Source organism: Salvelinus namaycush, chromosome 20, assembly GCF_016432855.1.
Source record: "Salvelinus namaycush isolate Seneca chromosome 20, SaNama_1.0, whole genome shotgun sequence".
In the NCBI taxonomy this organism is placed as follows: domain Eukaryota; kingdom Metazoa; phylum Chordata; class Actinopteri; order Salmoniformes; family Salmonidae; genus Salvelinus; species Salvelinus namaycush.
The window spans coordinates 26,496,883-26,522,750 of record NC_052326.1 but is presented as its reverse complement, the minus strand read 5'-3'; the positions used below and the strand labels follow the sequence as shown (position 1 = coordinate 26,522,750).

At 43.1% G+C, this 25,868-nt stretch overlaps 3 protein-coding genes and 1 pseudogene across 4 annotated transcripts; 3 read left to right on the top strand and 1 right to left on the bottom strand.

The window, feature by feature from the left end:
• Positions 1-8,560: 8,560 nt before the first annotated feature.
• On the top strand, positions 8,561-10,243 carry LOC120064727 (olfactory receptor class A-like protein 4). The gene is made up of 4 exons (XM_039015347.1): positions 8,561-8,836; positions 9,201-9,464; positions 9,634-9,888; positions 10,031-10,243. The coding sequence occupies exons 1-4, from the start codon at positions 8,561-8,563 to the stop codon at positions 10,241-10,243; spliced, it is 1,008 nt and encodes a 335-aa protein (XP_038871275.1).
• Positions 10,244-11,548: 1,305 nt separating this feature from the next.
• Positions 11,549-12,555, bottom strand: LOC120064726 (annotated as a pseudogene).
• Positions 12,556-16,710: 4,155 nt separating this feature from the next.
• Positions 16,711-17,619, top strand: fndc10 (fibronectin type III domain containing 10). Its single transcript, XM_039015346.1, has 2 exons — positions 16,711-17,027; positions 17,181-17,619. Exons 1-2 carry the CDS (start codon positions 16,711-16,713, stop codon positions 17,617-17,619), a joined length of 756 nt encoding a protein of 251 aa, XP_038871274.1.
• Positions 17,620-19,614: 1,995 nt separating this feature from the next.
• LOC120065162 (RNA polymerase II subunit A C-terminal domain phosphatase SSU72) lies at positions 19,615-24,348 on the top strand. 2 transcript variants are annotated; one of them, XM_039015935.1, is made up of 5 exons: positions 19,615-19,903; positions 20,935-21,078; positions 22,673-22,812; positions 22,977-23,095; positions 23,438-24,348. In XM_039015935.1, exons 1-5 carry the CDS (start codon positions 19,824-19,826, stop codon positions 23,537-23,539), a joined length of 585 nt encoding a protein of 194 aa, XP_038871863.1. In that variant the 5' UTR covers positions 19,615-19,823; the 3' UTR covers positions 23,540-24,348. The 2 variants fall into 2 exon arrangements, with proteins under 2 accessions (XP_038871863.1, XP_038871864.1); XM_039015936.1 differs by lacking the exon at positions 19,615-19,903 and adding an exon at positions 19,917-20,406.
• Positions 24,349-25,868: the final 1,520 nt, after the last annotated feature.

Below are 25,868 nucleotides of genomic sequence, written 5' to 3'. Positions count from 1 at the left end.
CTTCAATGAGCCGTTCATTCTTGCTGTTGATGCTTAATTTGATGGAATTGGAGGAGTGCTTTCTCAAACACCCAAGGGTGAAAAGATAGCCAAACCCGTGGCTTTTGCCAGTAGAACACTCTCCCGTTCTCAGATGAACTAGTGGGCAGTCTGTGACTAGTTTCGCTACTGGCTAAAGGGACGACACTTCACAGCCTGGACTGACACCAACCCGCTAACATACATACTGACAAAACCCAGACTCAACGCATGTGAGCAAGGTTGGGTGTCTAAGCTTGCGTCGTACAGCTTTGACCTGAAATATGTTCCTGGAATTAAGAACATAATAGCCGACACTTTGAGCAAAGAACCATTCGTCCAGTCATGTATGAGCCACCGCCTTGTGATAGAGCCATATCTGTCTCTCCTAGATCGAGTCAATGGAGTGACCAATAGGACTGTACAAGACACCTTCAGAGCAATCAACAACTGCCAAGCAGTGGTGAGCCCACCAGACGGAGACTCACCTGAAGGGAACACTGATAAAGTCCCTTCACCTTCAACACATGGTTCCATTATCGCTCAAGAAATCTCAGCTATCTTGGATGCTCACTGCACTGGTAGCCTGAGTCAAGTACTGGGAAAAGGGGCAGCCATTCCTCTGCTACAACAGAAAGACCACACCGCTGCTCTCCCTCAGAGTAAGCTCTTAAGCCTACAGGAGCAAGACGGTACTGTGAGTAGAGTCCTATACTACGTTCAGAGACATCAAAGACCCAACAGGCGTGAGCGTGCATCTGAACCCTGCAGCGTGATCAAACTACTGAAGCACCTGAACAAGCTCACCATTCACAATGGTATACTGTACAAGGAGAAGATACCCCATCACATGAACAAAAAGCTCTTCCAATATGTTGTACCTGATTCACTGAAGCAGCAAGTTCTCCATGGCCTTCATGATACAGCGGGTCACCAAGGGCGCTCTCGAACACTATCTCTTGCAAGACAATAGTTGTAACTGACCACTTCACAAAAACCGCCCATGCATTCCCATGCAAGAAACAGTCTGCAAAGCAATTAGCTCGTCGCCTGTGGAATGACTTCTTCTGCATATATGGATTTCCGAGGTGTATTCACTCTGACCAGGGAGGCAATTTAGAAAGCAGGCTGATAAAAGAAGTGTTGGAGTTAGCTGGTGTGGAGGAATCACACACTACTCCCTACCATCCTATGGGGAATGGGATTACAGAACGCTTCAATAGAACCCTTGGTGGTATGATCAGAGCTCTGCCTCCAAAGTCTAAAGCCAAGTGGCCCCAAATGCTACAGATGTTGACCTTCTGCTACAACTGTACAGAGCACGAGACAACTGGCTTCGCACCATTTATCTCATGTTTGGGAGGATCCCACGACTTCCTGTTGATGTTATGTTTCAGAATGTCCTCGCAGACAACAGTGTAATCAACCATCTGGAGTTTGTATCACACTTGAAGAAAGACCTGAATGAAGCAACTCAAATAGCTCAGAAGCACAGCCTTTATGAACATACACGCCATGAAAAGCTCTAGAACCGCAAGGTAAAAGGAATCAACATTGATGGTAGGAGACAGAGTGCTACTAGCCAACAGGGGTGAGAGAGGAAAAAGGAAGATTGCAGATAGATGGGACAGCCCTATATGAAGTGACATCAGTGAAACCAGACATCAACGTGTACAGGATCAAGGATCTACAGACAGCCAAAGAGAAAGTTGCTCACAGGAATCTCCTCCGCTCTGTAACGTTCCTTCCACTGGACAGGGGAATTGACGAAAACTGAGGACAATGAAGCCATCTGTGGAAGTGTACCTGAGATACCTGATGAAGAAGAGGACTGTGATACACGGACAGTAAACTGGCTCATGCAAACCGCTGAAAGCGATGAACAAGACTTACCTGATGTCTTAACTGATGCAGTTGAGAATACTCCTCATCCAGTTGAAGAAATGGCAAGCCACCTCAGTGATGTAGTGATTTACCAAGATAGTGATGACCCCAGTAGTGACATTACCCACTCTTCTGTGGACAGTGTGAATAACTTTCACATCTCTGAGCCCGCCCAAGATAATGACCACTCAGAAGCATCCATTGACAAACCAGAGCCTGTAGTTTGCATTCAGCCTGCTTCAGCCAAAACAAAAGTTGGCAGATCTATTAGACCTCCAAAAAGGCTTATCTGTGAAATCAATGACGATAGATATAGATGATTCAGATTCGTCAGTTAGCACTTTGCTTTCCTTCGTCATAAGCGTGTTTGCAGTGTAGAGGAGTAGAGAATGTGTCAAGAGGATAAGCAGAAGCCAAGCTAACACAAATAAAGTGTTTTCCAAGTACTTAAAGTATTGTAGTACGTCATAGTGTGAGAGGTGTACAAGGCATCTCTTTAGTCAAGCCAGCAGCATACCACCCTGCATACCACTGCTGGCTTGCTTCTGAAGCTAAGCATGGTTGGTCCTGGTTAGTCCCTGGATGGGAGACCAGATGCTGCTGGAAGTGGAGGGCCAGTAGGAGGCACTCTTTCCTCTGGTCTAAAAAATATCCCAATGTCACAGGGCAGTGATTGGGGACACTGCCCTGTGTAGGGTGCTGTCTTTCGGATGGGATGTTAAACAGGTGTCCTGACTCTGAGGTCATTGAAGATCCCATGGCACTTATCCTGAGACTAGGGGTGGAAACCCCAGTGTCCTGGCTAAATTCCCAATCTGGCCCTCAAAGTCACCTAATAATCCCCAGTTTACAATTGGCTCATTCATCCCCCTCCTCTCCCCTGTAAATATTCCCCAGGTCATTGCTGTAAATGAGAATGTGTTCTCAGTCAACTTACTGTAACGCTCGTCTTTCTCCTCGTCTGAGGAGGAGCAAGGATCGGACCAAAGCGCAGCGTGGTTTGAATACATATTTTAATTATAGCAACGAAGACGAAAAAACACTTGACAAAATACAAAACGACGTGAACAAACGAACGAAAACAGTACCGTGTGGCGAACAAACACAGACACGGCAACAATCACCCACAAACAAACAGTGAAAACAGCCTACCTTAATATGGTTCCCAATCAGAGACAATGACAAACACCTGCCTCTGATTGAGAACCATATTAGGCCAAACGAACAAACCTAAACATAGAAACAAATAACATAGACTGCCCACCCCAACTCACGCCCTGACCATACTAAATAAAGACAAAACAAGGGAAATAAGGTCAGGAACGTGATACTTACCTGGTAAAATAACAGATAAATATATATTTATTTTTAAAGTCAATTAAATGTAGCTAGCTCTCTCTTGCTTCCCCTTCATTTTTGAAGAAATTAATATGTTCAAAACTGTTCAACTACTGTTTTTCTCTCTCATAGTGGACAAAATCTAAATTGCGCCTAGTTAGATTTGGGTATGACATTTTAAGCGAAAATGGGGGGGGAAAGGATCCGATCCTTAAGAGATTTTTAACTGACTCGCTTTTCAAAGACGTCTAGAAATGCACACGTTTTGTGCTCTTGTAGGAAGCAATCACTCCCCCATTGCTGACTACAAATGATCTATAACTGGGATAATAACTCACTAGCAAAGGATATGAACGAATATGTACACTGCGCTACATGTAGCTCTCGCTTTGATCTCAAGACAAGCTCATTCTGTAAAAACAGTCCAGTTCAAAGTGAATATATATATGGCAGTGTTCTATTTGCAGTGGTGGAAAAAGTACCCAATTGTCATACTTGAGTAAAAGTAAAGATACCTTAATAAAAAATAACTAAAGTAAAAGTGAAAGATACCCAGTAAAATACTACTTGAGTAAAAGTCTAAAAGTATTTGGTTTTAAATATACTTAAGTATCAAAAGTAAATGTTATTGCTAAAATATAGTTAAGTATCAAAAGTAAAAGTATAAATGATTTAAAATTCCTTATATTAAGCAAATCAGACGGCACCATTTTCTTGTTATTTTAATGTATGGATAGCCAGGGGCACACTCCAACACTCAGACATAATTTACAAACTAAGCATGTGTGTTTAGTGAGTCCGCCAGATCAGAGGCAGTAGGATGACCAGGGATGTTTTCTCGATAAGTGCGTAAATTGGACCATTTTCCTGTCCTGCTAAACATTCAAAATGTAATGAGTACTTTTGAGTGTCAGGGAAAATGTATGGAGTAAAAGTACATTATTTTCTTTAGGAATGTATGAAGTAAAAGTAAAAGTAGTCAAAAATATGAATAGGAAAGTAAACTACAGGTACCACGAAAAACTACTTAAGTAGTACTTTAAAGTATTTTTCCTTAAGTACTTTACACCACGGTCTATTTGCATATAGGCCTACTGCAGCCGCACAGATTATGCCGCACGGGTCGGTCTGTGTAGAGTGCGTGCCCGAGTCGTGTTTGTCAATGCAATCCTACTCGGATGCGTTCTGCCTACAATAAAATATCTTGTAGCCTATAGTTAGTTTTGTTTCGGTATGTTGCATCGAAATGGGTTAATGTAATGTTGATTCGATCACAATTCCCACAGTAGAGGGAAACATTGATAGAGTGTTTTGATAGTGAACTAATGGGGAACTAATGGGGAAAACTCTAGAAATTTCAGTGAAGCTGTCACGTTCCTGACCGGTTTTCTGTTATTTTGTATGTGTTTGACGGTCAGGGCGTGAGTTTGGGTGGGTAGTCTATGTTATGTGTTTCTATGTTTGTTTAGGGTGACCTGATATGGCTCTCAATTAGAGGCAGGTGGTTTTCATTTCCTCTGATTGAGAGTCATATTAAGGTAGGTGTTTTCACATTGTTTGTTGTGGGTGGTTGTCTCCTGTGTTTGTTTGCACCATATGGGACTGTTTCGTTCGTCGTTTTGTGTAGTCATTTTCCTGTTCGTGAGTTCTTCGTGTTATGTAAGTTCTTATGTTCAGGTTCGTCTACTCCGTTTGTTGTTTTGTTTAGTTTCAAGTGAAGTTCGTGTTTTCGTCTTTACTTAAATAAATCATGTCATATCAAGACGCTGCATTTTGGTTTAATCCCTGCTCCTCCTCTTCGGATGAAGAGGAGGAGGAACGCCGTTACAGAAACTCAATCTCGTGCTTCTCTGTGAGCGCTGATATTTCTTCTGTGGCAATCCGGGGGGAGCTGCACGCCAGCAATTTAGAGGGAACATTGCTCACCACCCCTTGGAAAGAATTTGTGGTGTGTCTTTGGGATAAACATTTGTGTAATTGACCCGCTGAAAAATAAAACTCTTATCCCAGGGTTAGATTTTCAGAAGACTACTGCATGTTTTCTTCTCACTTTTTACTTGGGTTTGTTGATGACAAATGTACCCAAACATGATGCTGCCACCACAATAGTTGAAAAGACTGCAAGGGTTGTGTAGACTTTCACTAGGCACTGTATGATCATTAGCACATGGTTGTGGGCTATCAGATATGAATCTTAATATATAGTCTAGAATTAGCTGCAATATGTAACTTTTTGGACCTACCAAATTCATCTGGGGCGGCAGGTGGTTAGAGTTGTTAGAGCATTGGGCCAGTAACCAAAAGGTTGTTAGATCAAATCCTGAGCTGACAAGGAAATAATCTGTCTTTCTACCCCTGAACAAGGCAGTTAACCCACTGTTCCTAGGCTGCCATTGTAAATAAGAATTTGTTCTTAACTGAAATGCCTAGTTTAAATAGAGGTTAAATAAAAAACATGGAAATGTGAGTTACAGATCTGTCATTGTCATTGAAAACAAGTCTGAGAAGCAATAGATCTGTTCTATGTGCTCTGTTTCTATGCTTCCTGTTCTTGTTTTCTACACCAGCTTCAAACAGCTGAAAATACAATATAGTCGTTTAATTAAATATATTTCACAGCAGTTTAGGTTGTACAATGATTGTCTACACTATACTTGCACGTTTTGTCATATGAACTGAAATTAGGAGAACTATTAGAATTTTAGCAACCAGGAAATGGCGGAGCGATTTCTGCACAGTGCATCTTTAAATATGCTTTGTCGAAAGTAACAATTTTTTGGGGCAACAAATAGTGACTTTGGAGCTGACTACAACTATTTCAATACAGATCCCCAAAAATGTCTAATTGTTTTAACTATTTTAATACAGATCTCAGAAAGTAACTACATTTTTAAAACTATTTGAAAACAGATCTGAAAAAGCAACTACTTAAAAAAATACATTTGAACACAGATCTCAGGAGATTACTTATTTTCAGAAACTATTAGATTGGCTGCTTTCAACTAATGGCAGGGCTGTATCTGGAATTGCAAAAAGAATGCACACACAATTTTCTATACTATTCCAATCTATCTGACAGTAGATCATATTTGATCTACACAATACATTTCTAGCTGAACATTCTGTAAATGCCCATTCTCCCGAATGTCCATTGCCCCAGATGTAGATAATAATTTTAAACCAAATATATTTTGTACAGATAAGTATTAATAAGTTGTAATGCTCAATTACTGTATGACTCTTTCAACATGCCACTGAAAAGGTCGAAAGCTGCAATTCATTATAGTAAAATATTAAAAATACTACAGACAAATTCATAGCCATGCTTAGCAAAAACAACTTTGAACCTCTTTGTCCATCTTAGGGTAAGTGTTCTTGTTTCAAAGACACACTGTACCATCTTTAAATGGATAGTTTACTCAGGATATAAACTAACATGATTTTCCACCAAACCCAGGTTCGTCCATCGGACTGCCAGATGGTGAAGTGTGATTTATCACTTTACACCACTCCAGCTGACGCTTGGCATTGCGCATGGGGATCTTAGACTTGTGTGTGGCTGCTAATGAAGCTCCAGAAGAACAGTTCTTGTGCTCATGTGGCTTCCAGAGGCAGGAACTCGGTAGTGAGTGTTGCAACTCAGGACAGACAATGTTAACGCGCCACGTGCTTCAGCACTCTGCGGTCTAGTTCTGTGAGCTCGTGTGGCCTACCACTTCGTGGCTGAGCTGTTGTTGCTCCTAGATGTTGCTCCTGGTCTTCTTAGTTCATTGACTTTCTTTGAACCAGAAAAAAAGTGTCTTGCTTCCTCTTCTGTCTCTGACTCCACTCCTTTTTTGGGACAGTTGGGACAGAAGAGGAAGCGAGAAATCAGACCAGACATAGTTGCTAATTCATTGGTGCCTATGGAAGAACCGGAACTGTGACATTTTATTTCAATCGTAAATGGACCGAGTAGGACGTTTAATTTATCCACCATATTTGGTTGGGACACTTTTTCCGGCTATCAGGGAGTTTTCATTCAGTTCGTTTTTCAGTTAATTTATCTAAAGCAATCCCTTTAAATATTGTGTACCTTTAATTAGAATTTGATTGGCACAACACTAGTATAGCCTATGGAGAATGCTTTCAGAATATGGAGATCAATGAAAGATAGCCATCAAAACATATACATATTCATGTCCGTTTCAGAACCCATGCATAGATTTAAGAACACTATGATATTGCACACCTCTGCCACACCTCCGTTATTGGGATCTCCAACCCAAAAGCGTAACTGGTTGGCACATGCGTTTCCCCATGCTTAAAATCCGTGCGGAGAGAAAAAAGTCTGAATTCCCCCCCAAAGATCATAGTCCAACATTTTTGTTCAAACAATATATGAAATGCTTTTTAGATGATGTCTTGTCTTGTTTTATGAATGGAATCATCAAGTGAGGACTTCGTATTGAGCACCACAAACAAATACACCTCTCTATTCGTCCCTGGGGGAGCTAGTGTGGCATTATAATGAACCTAGATAGCTGTTAAGGCAGCATGTTTCAATTAGGCTAGTTGATTAATCTCTTGTGTTCCATTTATATGCACTCTCAGCTTGGTAGCTAAACTCTGAGGTTGAAACACTGACATTCCCATGGGTATACCCACTGGGCAAAACTGATTGATTCAATGTTGTTTCCATGTAATTTCAACCCCAAAAATCAATGTGATGATGTCAAATCAACTTGAAAAACTGATTGGATTTGCAAGAAGTCACCAACATAAGGGCATTTTTCACCAAACGTTTAACCTAAATCCAATGACATGGTGACATTTTCTGTTGATTTCATGTTGAGTTCATGTTAGTTGACAACATTGTTGTCAATGTACTGACGTCTGTGCCCGGTGGGTACAGTGCACCTGACCTAGCACAGGTTGGTTGTGTAACTAGGGAAAGACCCCTTTGCTGTGATTTTAGGTGGATGTGTATGGCAGGAACTACTTTGTATTTATCTGGTGTCCATGGTGATTTTACATTGGTTGTTCTGTGGGAGGTTGGGCTTGTGTTGAATGCTACAGAAATAGGGAGTGTCTATACAGGTGTAGCTATAATAGATGGGAAGCAATCAATATATGTGTTTTGCACATTTGTATTTATGATCTATGACCAACAGGGTGTTCATATTTGGAATAAAACATATATCAGTGGATTAGAGGCTACAGACAGTTACTGGAATATAGCTATTCTTAGAAGAAACTTTTGATAACAAACTGGGAAAACAGATTAAGATGCAGAGAAACTGAAGAGTATTCTACCCAGGACTCTAGCTCAGTAGCTGAGATGGAGAGCCCAATGCCAGAGTTGAGAGAGTTGGAGCCAGTGGGTGTGGTGCTCCGTGTCACCACGTCTCCCACCCAGACCGCATTCTACATAATCTTGGTCCTACTGGGCATTGTGGGTAACACCACGGTGATTGGCGTGATCTTGGACAGCGTGTTCAAAGACCCCAGTGGAGTACGTAACTCAGACATCATCCTGATGAACATGGCCCTCTCCAACCTTCTCCTTTCTCTGCTGAGGAACATCCTGCTGGTCATCTCTGACCTGGGGCTGGAGGTAAGGAGCTGGATGGGAATGTGACAGGAGTCGGGCACTGTGGTAGGGCATGCCATGAAGAATGAGGGCTGTATGTGGGTGCTTGAGACAAGGGGAAAAGAGGTATGCTGATTGTGTGTGGTTTGGGCTCTAAGTAAAATGGTTGTGATACTTGAGATATGGGAGAGATTTGGGTTAGTCTTTGAGTAATGGTAGTTTAAAATGCAAGGGTTATGGAGGGTGGTGTGGCTGTAACTAGAGATATGCCATGTGAAAAGAAAGCAATCTGACAATATACCATGCCATACTTACTGATAAGAGCACTGTTCAGGTCGGCACTATAGTGTACACACACATAAAACCTCACACTCAGCTCTCTCTCTAGCTGAACTCTTCCAGAGACGGGTGTCACGTCCTGATGGGGTTGTGGGTGTGGCTTCGCTCAGTCAACGTGTGGTCAACACTCTTCCTCAGTGCTTTCCACTTCCAGACACTGAGGCGCGTGGCCCCTCCCCCTGGGACTGTTCACGGACCCCGCAGGCCCCCCAAGACCATCCTGATTAGCCTGGGCCTCATCTGGTTCCTCAACCTGATCTATGCTATACCTGCACACATCTACTCTACCAACGGGAATAAGAACAGCACAGAGGTAGGACCCTGATTCAATATAAACAGAGAGATAGACAATTGTGATGTGTATTCCTCTTTGAATTGTGGGAAAATGTCTTACACCCCTTCTCTACCTTCTCTTCCCTCCCCATCCCATCTCGTCTCCTCGTCTCCTCTTCCCTCCACGCCTCCTCTCTCCTCCCTTCCAGACCCTGATGTTGGTCAGCAGCACCACGCGCCCCCTGCTGGGCTGTGTGTGGAACTTCCCCTCCAGCTACAACGGCCTGGCATACGCCACCACCTCCATGGTGATCCATGAGATCCTGCCTATCATCCTGATGGCCATCACCAACCTGGGCTCCCTCTACACACTCTACACCCACGGCAGGACCCACAACCCAGCACACATGACCCAGGACGCGCCCGTCATCAAGAGGATACCGGCTGAGAGACGGGCTGCCAAGGTGAGAGAGGCTGGAATGATTCAGAATGATGGCTTGTTGTGTGTGGCCTGCCGCCTGGTTATTGTGGATGGAAAGAAGTACAACACGTGATTTGGACCTGTAACATTGTTATTGTTGTTAAAATTAGGAATTTTCTCTCCAGGTGATTCTAGCCCTCATCGTGCTCTTCATTGGGTCTTGGGGAACCAGCATAATTTCAATAAACTACTTCAACTACAACCGAGGTTTGTCAGCCGGGTTCCTCCTGGTTATAGCTCGCTTTGCCAACACCATCTTCATCGCCTTTTCGCCCATCGTGCTGGCAGTGGGTCACCGGCGGCTGCGTGCTGTCATTAAGTCTTTTCTTACTCACTGACAGATCCCACACCCTGAATCACACTGCAACTGACATTATGGGGTAGTCAGTGGAATAATAATAGTACACTTGCCTTAACATAGCCTAACAATACATTAGAATTACATGGTTGTTGGCATTCCTCTCTATACGTTGGCAACCATTTGATTCTCTTCCAGAGGCAGACTGTTTTAACATGGCACCTATGAGAGACATTCATTTATTTTTTATCACAATTTCTATTGATTCATCAGTACTGAGGAATAGCACTGTCAGTTGTTCAGAGGAGTTTAATAGAAAAGGTTGTAGAGTTCATCATTGGAATGAAATGTGTTCATCTGTACATGTCAGTGAGACTACGTTAACACAATTTATTTCTGTCAACCTGCTCTTTTGTGAGCGACAGAATGTTTTTGATGTATAGACTGTACGTGAGAGGGCACTCCTATCTATAGATAGTTGTTGTTACATGTTCTTGTTTGCTCTTTAAAAAACGGGTCAAAATAAAGGCCTTTATTTGTACCATCTCTGTCACGCCCTGGCCATAGAGAGGTTTTTATTCTCTATTTTGGTTGGGCCAGGGTTGTGACTAGGGTGGGCATTCTAGTTTCTTTATTTCTATGTTGGTGTGGTTCCCAATCAGAGGCAGCTGTCTATCGTTGTCTCTGATTGGGGATCATATATAAGTTGTCCTTTTTCGTTTGGGTTTTGTGGGTAGTTATTTTCTGTTTAGTGCCTGCACATGACAGAACTGGGTTTTTTTTTTTCTCTTTGTTATTTTGTTTGAGTGTTTTTTGATTAATAAAACATCCTGAACACTTACCACGCTACGTTTTGGTCCATGCATTCCGACAAGAGCCGTGACAATCTCTCAACCTATGAGACAGTTGATGCCAGAGGCTCATCTACATGAAGCTCATTGAGAGAGAGTGAACAGTCCAACAGGATCTGTCTTTGCATAATGTGAGAGCTTATCACAATATTTCAACACTCCAGATCTTAAACATTCCATTACTTTAAATGTTCTTAGGTATTTATTGGATGGGTTATTACTTATAACAGGGTTTGTATATATATGTGGACATTTAAACACAGAATGAGGGGAAGGCAAGCACTGGTAATTTAATTATTCCATACAAAGTCGTACTCATTTATTCAGTCACATTTAAAAAAAATATATATTTTATATTTGCTTCAACTCTCTCCTGTACTTTGATTACCTCTCTCCTACTGAATAGTGAAAACAGTTTTTATTTTACCTTCTTTCCCATTGTGTCTGGAGCTTTGCATTCCTCCACTATCTCCTCCTGTTGACATTTGACCCTGTCAGCACAGCCAACAATAATCCACGGTGATCCTCCTCCTCAGCTTGTCATTTCCCAGAGCCACCACCATAGGGCTGAAGCCCACCAACAGAGAGGTAGAGAAGTGGGACTCAGTCAGCAGCCCCTCCGCATGGTGCCCCCCGTTATGGTTGTAGTACGTCACCATCGCAACCTGCAGGGCCCAGCACACCACAAACAGCGTCATCATGATCACATGACTACCCTTGCGTTCACTGACCACATGACTGTCCAGCTCTCCCTGCATCCCTCCCCCTGCCTTGCCCATCGTGCTTGGCCAGTGTAGCCAGGTTGGTGCCCACCATCAGCACCAGTGGAGTCACCTTGTTGAGGGCCAGGGAGGAGGAGGAGGAGGCTGAGCCCTGCTCCTCAGAGGGGAAATCCCACACACAGCCCAGCAGGGGCCTAGTGGTGCAGCTAATGACCATCAGCTCCACCATGGTGTTGCCGTGTACCTGGGTGGTGTTGACCAGCACCAGCAGGGAGAAGGCCAGGTTGACCCTGTAGACCAGCTCCGGGCCCACCGACACCCTCTTCCTTTCACGTTGCTGTGCTAGGGACCTCACAGCTCCTGGCGTGGGCTGCAGAGTCACTCAGCAGCCCACGGCCCGCCACCACACCCACAGCAGCAAGAAGAGGTGGCACCAGTCCAGGGCCAGGGACACTCCAGACACAAAGATGGGCACCGTGCGGAACAGAGACGTCAGCAGGTTGGCCAGCGACAGGTTCACCAGGATTGTGTCAGAGGGAGGGAGTCGACAAGACAGACTTTTAATGGCCGACGAACACCTGAGAGAGAGGGAGAGAGAAAGAGTATAATGAACTATTATACTAATTATGTGATGTTATCTCAGGCGGAGATATTTCATGACTATTGACAGTTAGGGTTCTATTTCTCCTCACCTCATGGATGATCAGTATGTTTCACAGGATGCCAGAAAAGACCAGCAACCCAAACAGAATAGCATCTACAGTGAGAACCTTTGACATCGTATCCTCCTCAGCATGGCGCCACAATTTCTTTGTTATTCATTGCCTACATGTATTATTACTATTCTAGGGTCTCAATTCTACCTCTGCCTCTATCCTGTTAATTGTGAACTATTTATATAGACATCTACACGCACTCATGCACAAACAAAGCCATCCCAAAAACAAACTCAGCATCTTCAGTGTTGCTGACCTGGCTCAGGGTAAATTTACTCCAATCATTTGTCGCCTAGATAGGCCTTCCATGCCCTTCCCTGCTGCTTAGGTATGCAGATTTGTCACTGCATTGGCCAGCAGCGAACACACACCACTTACACACCACTGGTTCCCCTTTTGCTGCTATAACAGCCTCCACTCTTCTGGGAAGGCTTTCCACTAGATGTTGGAACATTGCTGTGGAGACTTGCTTCCATTCAGCCACAAGAGCATTAGGGTGGTTGAGCACTGATGTTGGGCGATTAGACCTGGCTCGCAGTCGGTGTTCCAATTCATCCCAAAGGTGTTCGATGGGGTTGAGGGCAGGGCTCTGTGCAGGCCAGTCAAGTTTTTCCACACCGATCTCGACAAATCATTTCTGTATGGTCCTCGCATTGTGCACGGGGGCATTGTCATGCTGAAACAGAAAAGGGCCATTCCCAAACTGCTGCCACAAAGTTGGAAGCACAGAATCATCTATAACCTTATTGATTAAGATTTCCCTTCACTGGAACTAAGAGGCCTAGCCCAATCCATGAAAAACAGCCCCAGACCATTATTCCTCCTCCACAAAACGTTACAGTTGGCACTATGCATTGTGGCAGGTAGCGTTCTCCTGGCATCTACCAAACCCAAATTCCGGAGTCCAATGGCGGCGAGCTTTACACCACTCCAGCCGACGCTTGGCATGGCGCATGGTGATCTTAGGCTTGTATGTGGCTGCTTGACCATAGAAACCCATTTCATGAAGCTTCCTACGAATAGTTATTGTGCTGAAGTTGCTTCCAGAGGCAGTCAAACTCGGTAGTGAGTGTTGGAACCGAGTACAGCTATACAGCTAATAGCTAAATCCACTGATTTGCAGGGGTGTCCACGTACTTTTGTATATATAGTGTATCAACTCATACCACACAGACAGGTCACATCAACAAGACATGTGAGGCTGACTAACACCTGAGACCATCTATACTATAAAGATATACAAATGGTTTCATGCCAATCTTAGCTCATTTGAGAGAGCGTTCAGGCATGTATTTCTTTGTTGCCCTTTAACAAACCTGGCTGTAAGTTGTCAATTCAAACAAATAAAACATGGCTAAATCGACCCATTTTAAAAGGGGTATGTGACTGTGGCAGATATCTGTTGGCCCATACGTGTATGTTTAGATGTTTGTGTGTTATGTCATCATCCCGCACATTGTTATCTCCCATTGCTCAGAGGGGCGGATCGTAGAGAGTCATCATTAGACTCATTTACCCAGCATCCCCCGGGGGCTTCCCAGCGGTCTTATTAAAATCATCCCCTCCACTGATGCTGCACACTGTTCCTGTCCTCTCCCTTGGCACTACTACCTTGCTGGCTTGCCAATTTTTTCCTTTTGGGAATGGACATATAATCATTACCTCCAATAACCTCCACATAGAACTGCTGAGTCAAAATTGATCAAAGATGAAATGTTCTCAAATTAAAGATCGTCAGAGAAAGATATGAAGCTTTTTGTGACCATTATAACTGCCAGTAGGTGTTGTTAAACTGTGAGTTGTATTACCTATATGATGATTAGCAATGAATACGTATTTAGATTGATGTAATCCAGCTGATTATCCTTGTTATAATTCTCCATAATTATTCCAAAGATGAAATACTATTTTAAAGAAGTTATCAGGAGGTTGTTTATCTAACCAGACATTAATGTTTCAGCAAAAACTTCAGAAGTGTTTGAATGTGTACAAAAGAAACCCAGGCTTGTTGTAGAATGTTGTAGACCGACTATCAATTATTACCACTTGAGGTCACTGTACACTCTAAAAAGAAAAGGTTCCTGGAGTATCCTTTAGGGGTTCTTCAAATTGAAACTGTGGGGGAACCTCTAGAAGTTCTTCAAAGAACTCATTTTAATGGATCCTCGAAGAACCCTTTGAATAACCTTTTGGGGTTAATTTTTTAACTACCCCACTCCCCTACTATTATTATTATTAATAATAATAATAATATGCATAACAACAAGAACAATAACACAATATTTGAGTTGTCAGTGTTTATTATGATTTTAGTGGCAATGCAGAATAAAAAATCTAAATATGAGGTAATAGGTGATCAGTTCAGTCATCTGCACCCAATACAGCTAGCCTTCAACATATTCTTATAGCCTAAATATTCTTAACTCTTTGTTGATTGATATCCATCGAATTGTGTCCATTTTCTGTTTTAGAAAGATTTCCACAAATATGAAAAGATAGAGAGTATAATCGTAAAACAATATGAATATAGATCATACAAGGGACAACCCTTGCACCTGCTGTCCTTTCAAATTCAAATCCAAGTTGGGCAGTTAGGTTCCTGCAAGAACCCCCACCAACTAAGGAGGTTCATTGATTAATTTTCAGTGCCAGTGTAACGGATGTGAAATGGCTAGCTAGTTAGCGGGTACGCGCTAGTAGCGTTTCAATCAGTTACGTCACTTGCTCTGAAACCTATTAGTAGTGTTGCCCCTTGCTCTGCAAGGGCCGTGGCCTTTGTGGAGCGATGAGTAACGATGCTTCGTGGGCGACCGTTGTTGATGTGTGCAGAAGGTCCCTGGTTCGCGCCCGTATCGGGGCGAGGGGACGGTTTAAAGTTATACTGTTACACCAAGAACCCTAAGGGTCTTCGAAGAACCCTTGTTGAACCCCTGATTTTTAGAGTCTAGGTTTGGAAATCGCATCACATCAAAACAAACTATAGTCCTAGATTTCAGCTTTATATTATAGCCTACTACTGACAATATCCAGATGTTCGTTAGTATTGGTAACATCTACCTATAGCATGACGAATGTGTTATAAACTCTTATCAGAGTTGTTTTTGCTACAATTTTGAATAAGTATGAATATATCATGCTTAGGCTATTACAAGACAATTATGCCTGAAAATAAGAAACAATTTTTTGGGGCACAAAACAATCTCATTATATTGCATTTCCAACAATCTGCCTGACTTGATAGTATGGACAAAAGACTACACACAACAGCATTGAAGACTACAGCCTAGCACCCAATGTGGGAGTAAGGAGTGGGAGTTAACTGGAGGAAGGTCGCTTGGGTGGAAGGATGGAAAGGCACAAAAAAACAGAAAGGGTGGCAGGGAAATTAAGATTGGAGTAGGGACTTGAAATGATGACTCATGTAATTGACTGCTGATGACTACGCTGCAAACATTCTGACAGACACAAAAACACACTCTTCCTCGCGACAACCATCACAGACAGCCAGACAGGACAAGACTGAGACAAATGTACCCGAAAAGATAATTGCCGCCGTCTTCGTTCTCGAAAACCTAGAAATGTAAGTTCTCTTCTCAATAGCCAAATTGCATCTTACATTTATTGCCGTTTACATTAACCATTCTAATAAGCGGTGTGACCTATTTATTGGTCTGTTGAGTTGCGTGCGTAACCAACATGTGGTGTATGGCTTAAAACAGAGCATTCGTAAGTGATATCAGTCTGGCTCATTCTCTAAAAGTGTGGTCTGTATCAATCAGACATGGTATATAATATGGTATATAATTTTTATTGTCCGATTTTATCGCAGATTGTTCTCGTGCTGGCCATCGGGGGAATACAGCGCTTTGATGGTGGTGTAGGACTGTGTTATGGAAGCCACCTGCCCCCATAACTCTCTTTCTCGCCTCGGATCTCCGCCGACAGTAACGGTGCTGTCCACTATGCATTTGCACTAAATACAGTGAAAGTGAACTGGTAAGAAGAGAAGAAATGAGAAGAAAATCGCTGGTTGCCTTCTCGGCAGTACTGTTCTGTCTGTGCCGCGCGACAATCGTCTCCAACCGGACGCGCGGCGGCCGCTACGCGCAAACATCATCCACATCATCAGACAAGGGAAGCGAGAAGGACGTGGGTGTCTCCCCAATCTCTGGCCAACAACATATCTACAATGTTGATTATTTCAGTAAGAATGAAACAATGGGCTCACCAAGGCGGCAGGGGGACTTCAGCCATAGGAATGGCACTTCCTCCATCAAAACCAGCAGAGGCAATACAGGCACCACTATGATATTTGGCAGGCCAGACCATGTCCAAGGTGGAACAGGGTGGGCCATGGACGGAGGAGTGGCACCAATATGTGCCTACCGGGTGATGGAGGAGGGAATCGGGGGGCGGCTGTGTTTTCGACACACACAGCTGGGGTTCAGGTGTCATCGTGGAGACTGCCGGACTGTTCCATCTGCAGGAGGGTCCCTGGTGGCCAACGTTTTGACCAACGGCAGCGTGCTACTACAGTGGACATATGAAGATCTGAGGGAAGAGGCTCAAAGGACAAATAAAGGAAACACAGCTGGACATGACCTAGATAAACAAGAGACAGAGACTAGAGGATCAAGTGTAGAGGGACAGAAAGGGGCCCCTGGAACAGGGCTTAGGGAAGAGAGCAGGTTTGTAACTGCCCCACCAAAGAGGGTATTCGGTGGACGACGTGTCAGAAGGGGTGGGTTTGGGCTAAGCTGCTGGTGGAACGGGAGCTACACCCAGTTTGAGTGCGCTAACACCCATCTTGGCTCTGGTTGCAGGGACTTCTTGCTGACTGAGCTGCATGAGAGCGTCCCTTACCGCATCTGCCTGCATCCGCTTGCCTCCACCCTGACCCCACCGTTCCACTCAGAAGGAGCAGGCCAGAGGGAGGACCTGGGGGACTGTGTGGAGTTCACTGTCTCACCCTTGGGCATGCAGGACATTGTGATTGCCATGACAACAGTGGGAGGAACCATCTGTGTGATGCTGGTCATCATCTGCCTGCTGGTGGCGTACATCACTGAGAACATCATGAGCCCCACGACACAGCACTCACACTCCACATACCACTCCCACCACTAATGTCACTCACACAAACATGCACGCATGTGTGTGCACACACACGTAACCTTATTCAGCAATATCGCAGTCATTTATTTTAATCCCACATCTAAATCAATACACTAAAAACACAATTATGTAACATACTGTGGTTGAACACCCACACACACATAATAAAAATCTCACTCGGATTCAGGGCATTGCACCTTACACACTACTAGATCTGTAAGCTTGTGGAAGAATGATGAACTAAGCCTCACAACAGACCACCACACTTTCAAATACTATGAAATACTTTTCAAATGATAGGGCTCAGAGAATTCCCTCTTTGTGTGAGCATTAATTTGTGTGTTTATTTTCCTCTTGTGTATTTATCTCATTACTAGCCTTTATGCTAGTAATCAAAGTGCTCTGTATTAGAGATAGTAAGCTGCTAGTCAGTAGGCCTACCTAAGAGTGAAACATGTTCTATAGTTGAGCAATGTTATGAACCAGTATTTAGCACGATTCCTCTTTTTTGGAGTCCAGTTCTATATTTGCAGTAATTACATATGTTCAGTGGTAAGTAATAAGTGCAAGCACAGTAGGTAATTGAATTAATGATTTCTTACTTTTCACCTCAGAGAGGGTTAATTTAATAACTGTCAACAATGCACCCTCAGGCACCCAAGAATAATTCCTATTTGCCTTACCTTCTCCTGGATGTAGAGATCTATGTATACTGAACATCCCTGTTAGTGAGCATTAATCCATCCACCTGACAGGTGAGGCATATCAAGAAGCTGATTAAACAGCATGATCATTACACAGGTGCACCTTGTGCTGGGGGCAATAAAAGGCCACTCTAAAATGTGCAGTTTTGTCACACAACACAATGCCACATATGTCTCAAGTTTTGAAGGAGCGTGCAATTTACATGCTGACTGCAGAAATGTCCACCAGAGTTGTTGCCAGAGAATTGAATGTTAATTTCTCTACCATAAGCCAACTCCAACATTGTTTTAGAGAATTTGCCAGAACATCCAACTGGCCTCACAACCACAGACCACGTGTAACCACACCAGCCCAGGACCTCCTCATCCAACTTCTTCACCTGCGGGATTGTCTGAGACCAGCCACCCAGACAGCTGATGAAACTGAGGAGTATTTCTGTCTGTAATAAAACCCCTTTGTTAGGAAAAACTAATTCTGATTGGCTGGGCCTGGCTCCCCAGTGGGTGGGCCTATGTCCTTCCATGTCCACTCATGGCTGCGCCCCTGCCCAGTCATGTGAAATCCATAGATTAGGGCCTAATTAATTTATTTCAATTTACTGATTTCCTTATATGAACTGTAACTCAGTAAAATCTTTGAAATTGTTGTATGTTGTGTTTATATTTTTGTTCAATATATGTTGTAGACTTTCGACAGGCTGGTCTGCTCTGCAGTCTGCCAAATATACTGTGCCCAACCTCTAGTTTAGGAGGCCCTGTGGAATCAATAAAACACTGCGAGCATATGATTTTTGTATGTGTAAATGGGTACAGAAAAATATTATTTGTGTCTATCTGTCTATCTATCCATCCATCGTACAAATAAAATATAGATGGCTATGCCTAGGCTTTTTGTACAATTAATGTAGGATACATGTGGCACAGTGGGGGCTCCCAAGTGGCACAGTGACCTAAGGCACTGCATCTCAGTGCTAGAGGCATCACTACAGACACCCTGGTTCGAATCCAGGCTGTATCACAACCAGCCATGATTGGGAGTTCATTAGTACAGTGCACAATTGGCCCAGCGTCGTCTGGGTTTGGCTGGTGTAGGCAGTCATTGTAAATAAGTATTTGTTCTTAACTGACTTGCCCAGTTAAATAAAGGTAAAATAAAAAGTGGCAGTCTTTTCCAGCATCATCAGGGCTTGAGGACACTTGAGAAGTTTCTGTTTGGATGACGTCATGCATGCACAGGAGAGAAAACATCGATTTGGTACGAAGCCCTGCCCCCTATGACATCGACTGTAAAACCTTGGTTAAAAGTCCCCGCCGCCATTTTAACAGGCTCACAGAAAGAAGATTGTCACATCGCCTTGAAACGTGTATACCCCGTTGTATTTGCTTAGTTAGCTAGATCGAAGGCCTTCCCAGCAGTCTTTTTGTGATAGTTAGATTTCTACCACATTTTAACTAGTTGTGTGTTGTACTTAACATTCGATTGCTAGTTATTTCAGAAAAATAGCATTCGCAATGCCGAGCCACCCGCTGCGCGTGGCGGTTGTGTGCTCGAGCAACCAGAACCGCAGCATGGAAGCGCACAACATCCTCAGGTAACATTACTGGAAGAAAACTAAACAACGACGACATGCCAAGAAGCAAGGACCTTTGATTTTCATCGGTCTGGGTCTTTTACCTGGCTGAGAGCTCACCCTCCTCGACACAACAATGGGCTCACTACGTAGACCGCAGTCTGTTTCCGGCAAACGACGCATTTTATTACAATACACAATGGCTAACTTCCATATTTACACGACAGAGACGTATACTTATTTATTTTTGTATCAAGCTCAACTAGTTCCCAGTGGCACACATGGAGATAAAGCTAATTTATTTTTCTTCGCCGGTGTTACGACTACCGGAAGTAGGGCATTTTTTTGTTCAGTGCAGTGGCCATCCGCATAGCCTCCGTCAGTCACTAACTGGAGGTAGCTAGATCAAACTCTTGCTAGAACTAGGCAACCAACCAGTGAACTACCTGAAATTGTAAAAAGATGGTGAAATATTTTTTTTAAATAGGGAGACCTGCCATGCATCACCTACAACGTACTTTCAGGTTCGGGATTATTCCAAGAAAGCGTCATAAAGTAGTTGTCACTCAACAGCCTCTACATTCAAAATTTAGAAACTTTTTAGGTAGGGTAAAGGTCAAATCAAACGCGATCGAGCGTTGCTTTGCGTAGACGCGAGAGAAATAGACTTGCTGTCTAATTTGTAACGCATGAAGCTTTTGACGGCGTTGTCGTTCGCGACCAGTCTTTTCTCGCGTCTACGCGAAGCAATGCTTGTTCGCGTTTAGTTTAATTTATCATTAACACTAAACAAATGTATCTTAGACTAATTTGTCATTCTACTGAGTGCATAAAAAATAAAAGTTGGAAAATCTCCATGCGTGGAGAGAAAGGTAAGGAGAGTCTGCCTATTGGGGAATGATGCCTGTGATATGGCTCTTGAGATGAGATTACTTTATTGATGATGACTGATCCACAAATTTCCCCTTCTGTGGTCTGTATGCTTTTTGTCTTGCATGTGCTGGTCTGTAAGTAACCGTTCTCCCCCCCCATCATTCTCTTTGTTTATACAGCAAGCGAGGCTTTGACGTTCGCTCTTTTGGGACAGGGTCCCATGTGAAGCTACCTGGTCCCGCACCGGACAAGCCCAATGTGTATGACTTCAAAACCACTTATGAACAGATGTACAACGACCTGGTCCGCAAGGACAAGGAGCTGTATCCCCTGCACTCTTGCATTCACACACAGACACAACATAAACACAGCCCTACCTCTTCATGTTTATTTTCTCCAGTGAGTTATTCTCTTTATCTTCACAGGAAAATATACAGAGTTAGAAGTATGAAATTGTTAAGGGTGATTGAACAGGGAAGTATTTCATAGTGTTTATTGTTGGGTGATTTTGTAGGTAAGGATGTCCTTCACTAACCTGATCTCAGATCTGTTTGTGCTCTTGCGAACACCATTGCTGCCCATGTTAATCCAAACATTGGCATGACAGAATGACGAGAAGCTGGCATGATAGCACATACAGACTGCCACTCAGGCTAGTCCATTACATCTATTTTTGAGATTTCTCACATGCTGTCACAGTGCTTTTTTTTAACAATAGTGGTGTGCTTGGAATATTTTACTTTCAGCAGGTTTCAACATGTAAACAAGTAGCCATTTACCCTCTATAACCAGGTAGGTTGATTCTGTGCCAAGAAACCAACACTTCTAGGGAACATATCCCAGTCTTTCCATATCAGGACCTGGATGTAGACTTTAAACAAAAGAGAAGGGCTGGTTTGTATAACACTATATGTATTTGACCCAACTAGTAGTCAGTGTAGTTTTTTAATCTTGCATATTGTTTAGGCAAGGGCACTACTTTTGAATGTGAACATTCTTTCCTTATGTGCTGTGTTAGTATATGCTTTCAAAGAATTGGAGCCCCTCCCTCCATTACAGGGCTCTCAACCATATGCTCTTCAGAAAATAAATTAGCCGTTGGACCCAACTTCTTTGAATAGGCATACATTCATACGACAACTCTGGAACCCACATGGACCAACCTTAAATGGACTCCTACTCCCTTTACACCTAAGATCTGAGAAAATGTGATATGTTTAAGCACTAAGGTGAAAAGGTGGAGCTATTACCATATTGTAGATGCCTATTAAATCCTCTCAGATCTACTGAAGTACATGGTGGGGTAGGAGCTAGCGATCCATTTAGGATTCAGCGTATTTAAAACATTTCAGTGTTGGAAGACATGCTCAGTAGTGTTTTGGGGTGGGTATGGTTAAAGAGGTATGTTTAAATGTACAAAAAAGTTTATTTTTGTGCAAGGAGATATCTGCATGCTAGTAAAAAGAAGGGGTATAATATTAAATGTTAGTGGGAACACCATAGCACTCCTTTCACTGGCCAAGTCCCTATTTGGGAGTATACAGGAGTGGGACCTTATCCTTACAATGCAGACAAGGATTGGAAATAATTTCTGTAATATTTTCTTGACTATTAATCTTGGTCTTTGCTCTAAAAAATATATTTTTTTTTAATTTAAATTGAGTAGATAAGGCAGGTGACTTCCTAGAATATTGCACTGGTAGTTCAAGTTATTTGAGGCCAGTTACAATAAGAGTTATTAGTTACATTTATTAGAAGCTTCCAAAGATCAAATACATTTTGAGTGCGTTTTGGCCTCTAGGGGGCATTGTGTCTTGAGTATTCACAGTGACTGACTGACACCTTAAGTTTCATATGTTTGAGGTCTTGTGTGTTGGTCCTTCGTCTTGCTGTGTTCCTTGACCCTGAGCACCTCAGATACACACAGAATGGAATCCTGCACATGCTGGACCGCAACAAGCGGATCAAGTCCCGACCGGAACGCTTCCAGAGCTGTAAGGACCAGTTTGACCTGGTCATCACCTGTGAGGAGAGGGTCTACGACCAAGTGCTAGAGGGTGAGAGGGGACCTGGGACAGAAGGGGGGGTTGTGGGCTTCTCATGTCAAGTTGTGAAATATCAATTAGGAATTGTGAATACACTTCAAATAAAGTTAGTCTCGGGCTAGGTCACTGGATTCATGTTGATCAACGATCACTATTCTCCCCAATTTCTCACTCAGACCTGAGCTCTCGGGAGCAGGAGACTTTCACGCCGGTTCATGTCATCAACGTGGACATCCAGGACAACCACGAGGAGGCCACACTGGGGGCTTTCCTCATCTGTGAGCTGTGTCAGTGTGTGAGTGTCTCTGCCTGCCTGGCCACCAGCAACCATTATCACAGGATTAAACTGTTACATTGTCATAGCATGAATATCAGGGATATATGCTAGTATGGGTACATAGTGTCACATTGTTGCTACAGTGGGATATGTGTTTCTGCAAGATACATGGTGTATCTGACCATTATGATTTGGAACGTAGGTGTGCAAATTATATTGGCGATAAATACATGTGTAATGTTGTATGAGTAAGTGGTATGTCACTGTAATTATATTACTCTGAGCCCTAAAGTGTATGGCTGTCTTGCCTTGACCCATGTAGCAGGTGTTGTATGTCTGACCCTCCCTTCCCTCTCTCAGATCCAGCACACGGATGATATGGAAAACGAGATGGACGAGCTGCTGCAGGAGTTTGAGGACAAGAGCAACAGACCTTTCCTCCACACTGTCTGCTTCTACTGATGCCCATGCTACCAAATCTGCAATATCATACGCCCCCTGACCAAACATGCACGTTTATACACAAACTCATGCACACTTCCATATACACTTACTGATTACCTTTCACACACACACCCTCTGCTGTTGGTCAGGGCTGAGGGGACAGGGATGAATGCTCTCTGCGCTCAAGTAGGCAGGCTCATCCCTCCTGCTCTGCCTTTCCTCCTCAGGGCCAAGGTGGGCCCAAGGTCCTCCCCCATCCTACAGTGAAACCACTGACCCGCCTTCCCACAAAGAGAAATGCCCCTTTTGTCAAACACGTCCTCCTCTACCTCTAAAGGAGGATGCTTTTCTAAGTCTTGCACAGTGATGCTGATTGCTGAGCAACAATTAATTTAATTCATTTTTAAGAATGATGAATAGATATTGTTTTTATGAAGTATGATTTGTCACATTTACTCTTGATGGTGGAGAGTAGTATTGTTGACACGGATGGGATAGAGTGGAGACTGGTTAGGCATGAATGTGTTTCAGTGTGTGAGTGAGTGTATACCAGTAGTTAATTAGGAATTCATCAAAATAGGGGGATAATGAACCAAATAGAGACCACGAGGTTCTCTTTTGCCCTCGTTTCCATTATGTTTTGATTCATGTTTAAAAACTCAGAAGATCTGCTACCTTTCAGGGTGTAATATTTTTTTTCTTTTGAAAACTGAAAAGAATGAAAATATTGTAATTATTTGCAAGCTGAGAGTTCAGTCCAGAGTGCCTGAATATTTCTGTATGTACATATGAATCCATTAAATGAATAAACATCTCTAGAAAAACTTGATGAATTGACTTATTTTTAGTACATTGCACAGATCCTGGATACAGTATTCTGCATGCATAGAAGATTTTAATCAACAAATGTACCTTGTAAAGGTTCTATAGCCCAATGACTGCATTCATAAAGATGGCAAAAAATGTCCTCTTCCATCTTCTGATGTTCATGTCCATGGCAACATGATACTGTGTATACCATTTCAAATATGTGTTTTATCCCAGGACTTTTTATGCAGTTACCCATGGCGTTAACAGCATGCCCAATAAAAATGTTCAGTCACGAGCTTACTCCAATTTCACTGACTAATGATGAGCAATACAGTTGTTAAATTCGGTGCACAGAAACAATTGAGTGGCAGGGACACAGTAGCCTGGCTCACCTTGAGTTGCACATGGACTATAATAATGTCAGAGAATATTATTTAACTGATGCAGCAGTTTGTTCATACTGGGAGAGAAGAGGAAAGGATGGGAGGGCTGCAAGGTCACTGATTTATGGGTAATGCAAAAAGAAAATCACCGGAGACAGAACTAGGGTTGAAGTGACATTCCCATATCCTAACCTCCCTCTGTCATCTCTAGTGACATAAATGGATAAATGACATTGTCCTTGCCTTACAATAGGCCTATAAGACCAGGGTGGTTTGGTTTGTCATGGCAATATAATAAGGCAAAACCTGATTCTGTGACATTTTAGATTTCAGGTGACTAGTGTAGACCTACGCTCGTCATGGTGCTGTTCATGGTGCTATATCGTTAGCTGGCACGCTTTGCGGCGCTGTCCATGGTGCTGCATTGTTTATGTGTACGACCTTATAAGGAGACACTGGTTCAACGCAGGTTAGAGAGTCAGGACAACATTAAGAAAAAGCCTTTCAATATGTGACATTCTATTATTAACCATTATTAATCTATTATTCCCGGGGCCCCAATCCACTCTGGCCCAGTTAATCTTCCGCTTGTTTGCTTTTCCCTGATAGACGTCGGCAATAAAGTGAATGTGTTGTCACAAACGAAGCCCAGCCCAACAGAATGGTGTAGAATACATATTTGAACTGCTGATTGTCAGAGAGAGAGAGAGAGAGATATAGAGAGAGAGAGAGAGAGAGAGAGAGAGAGAGAGAGAGAGAGAGAGAGAGAGAGAGAGAGAGAGTATGCATATCAGTTATGTTAATTCGTTGTTAATTTATGTTGAAGCATGCTATCATCATTTTCATACACTAAACCCTTGACATATGAATAGGCGGGCCTACTATGCTTTTGGGGGCAAATTTGGGGTGGAAATTGATTCAGCCTATAATTTGTTTCTCTGAAGGAGTCTAAAAATGCCTCCGCTATTATCGACTGGAATGCACAGTGGGAGGCTCCGTATTCTCTTTCAGCTGCGCCAAAGTAGCCTATCCTGTCGGACTATGAGAAATGATAGATAGCCTGACAATGAACAAACACCTGCTAGAGGGAGCTAACACGGAAAACGACCTGATTGGAGAAGAAAATACGAATCGATGATTCCTTGCCTAATGCT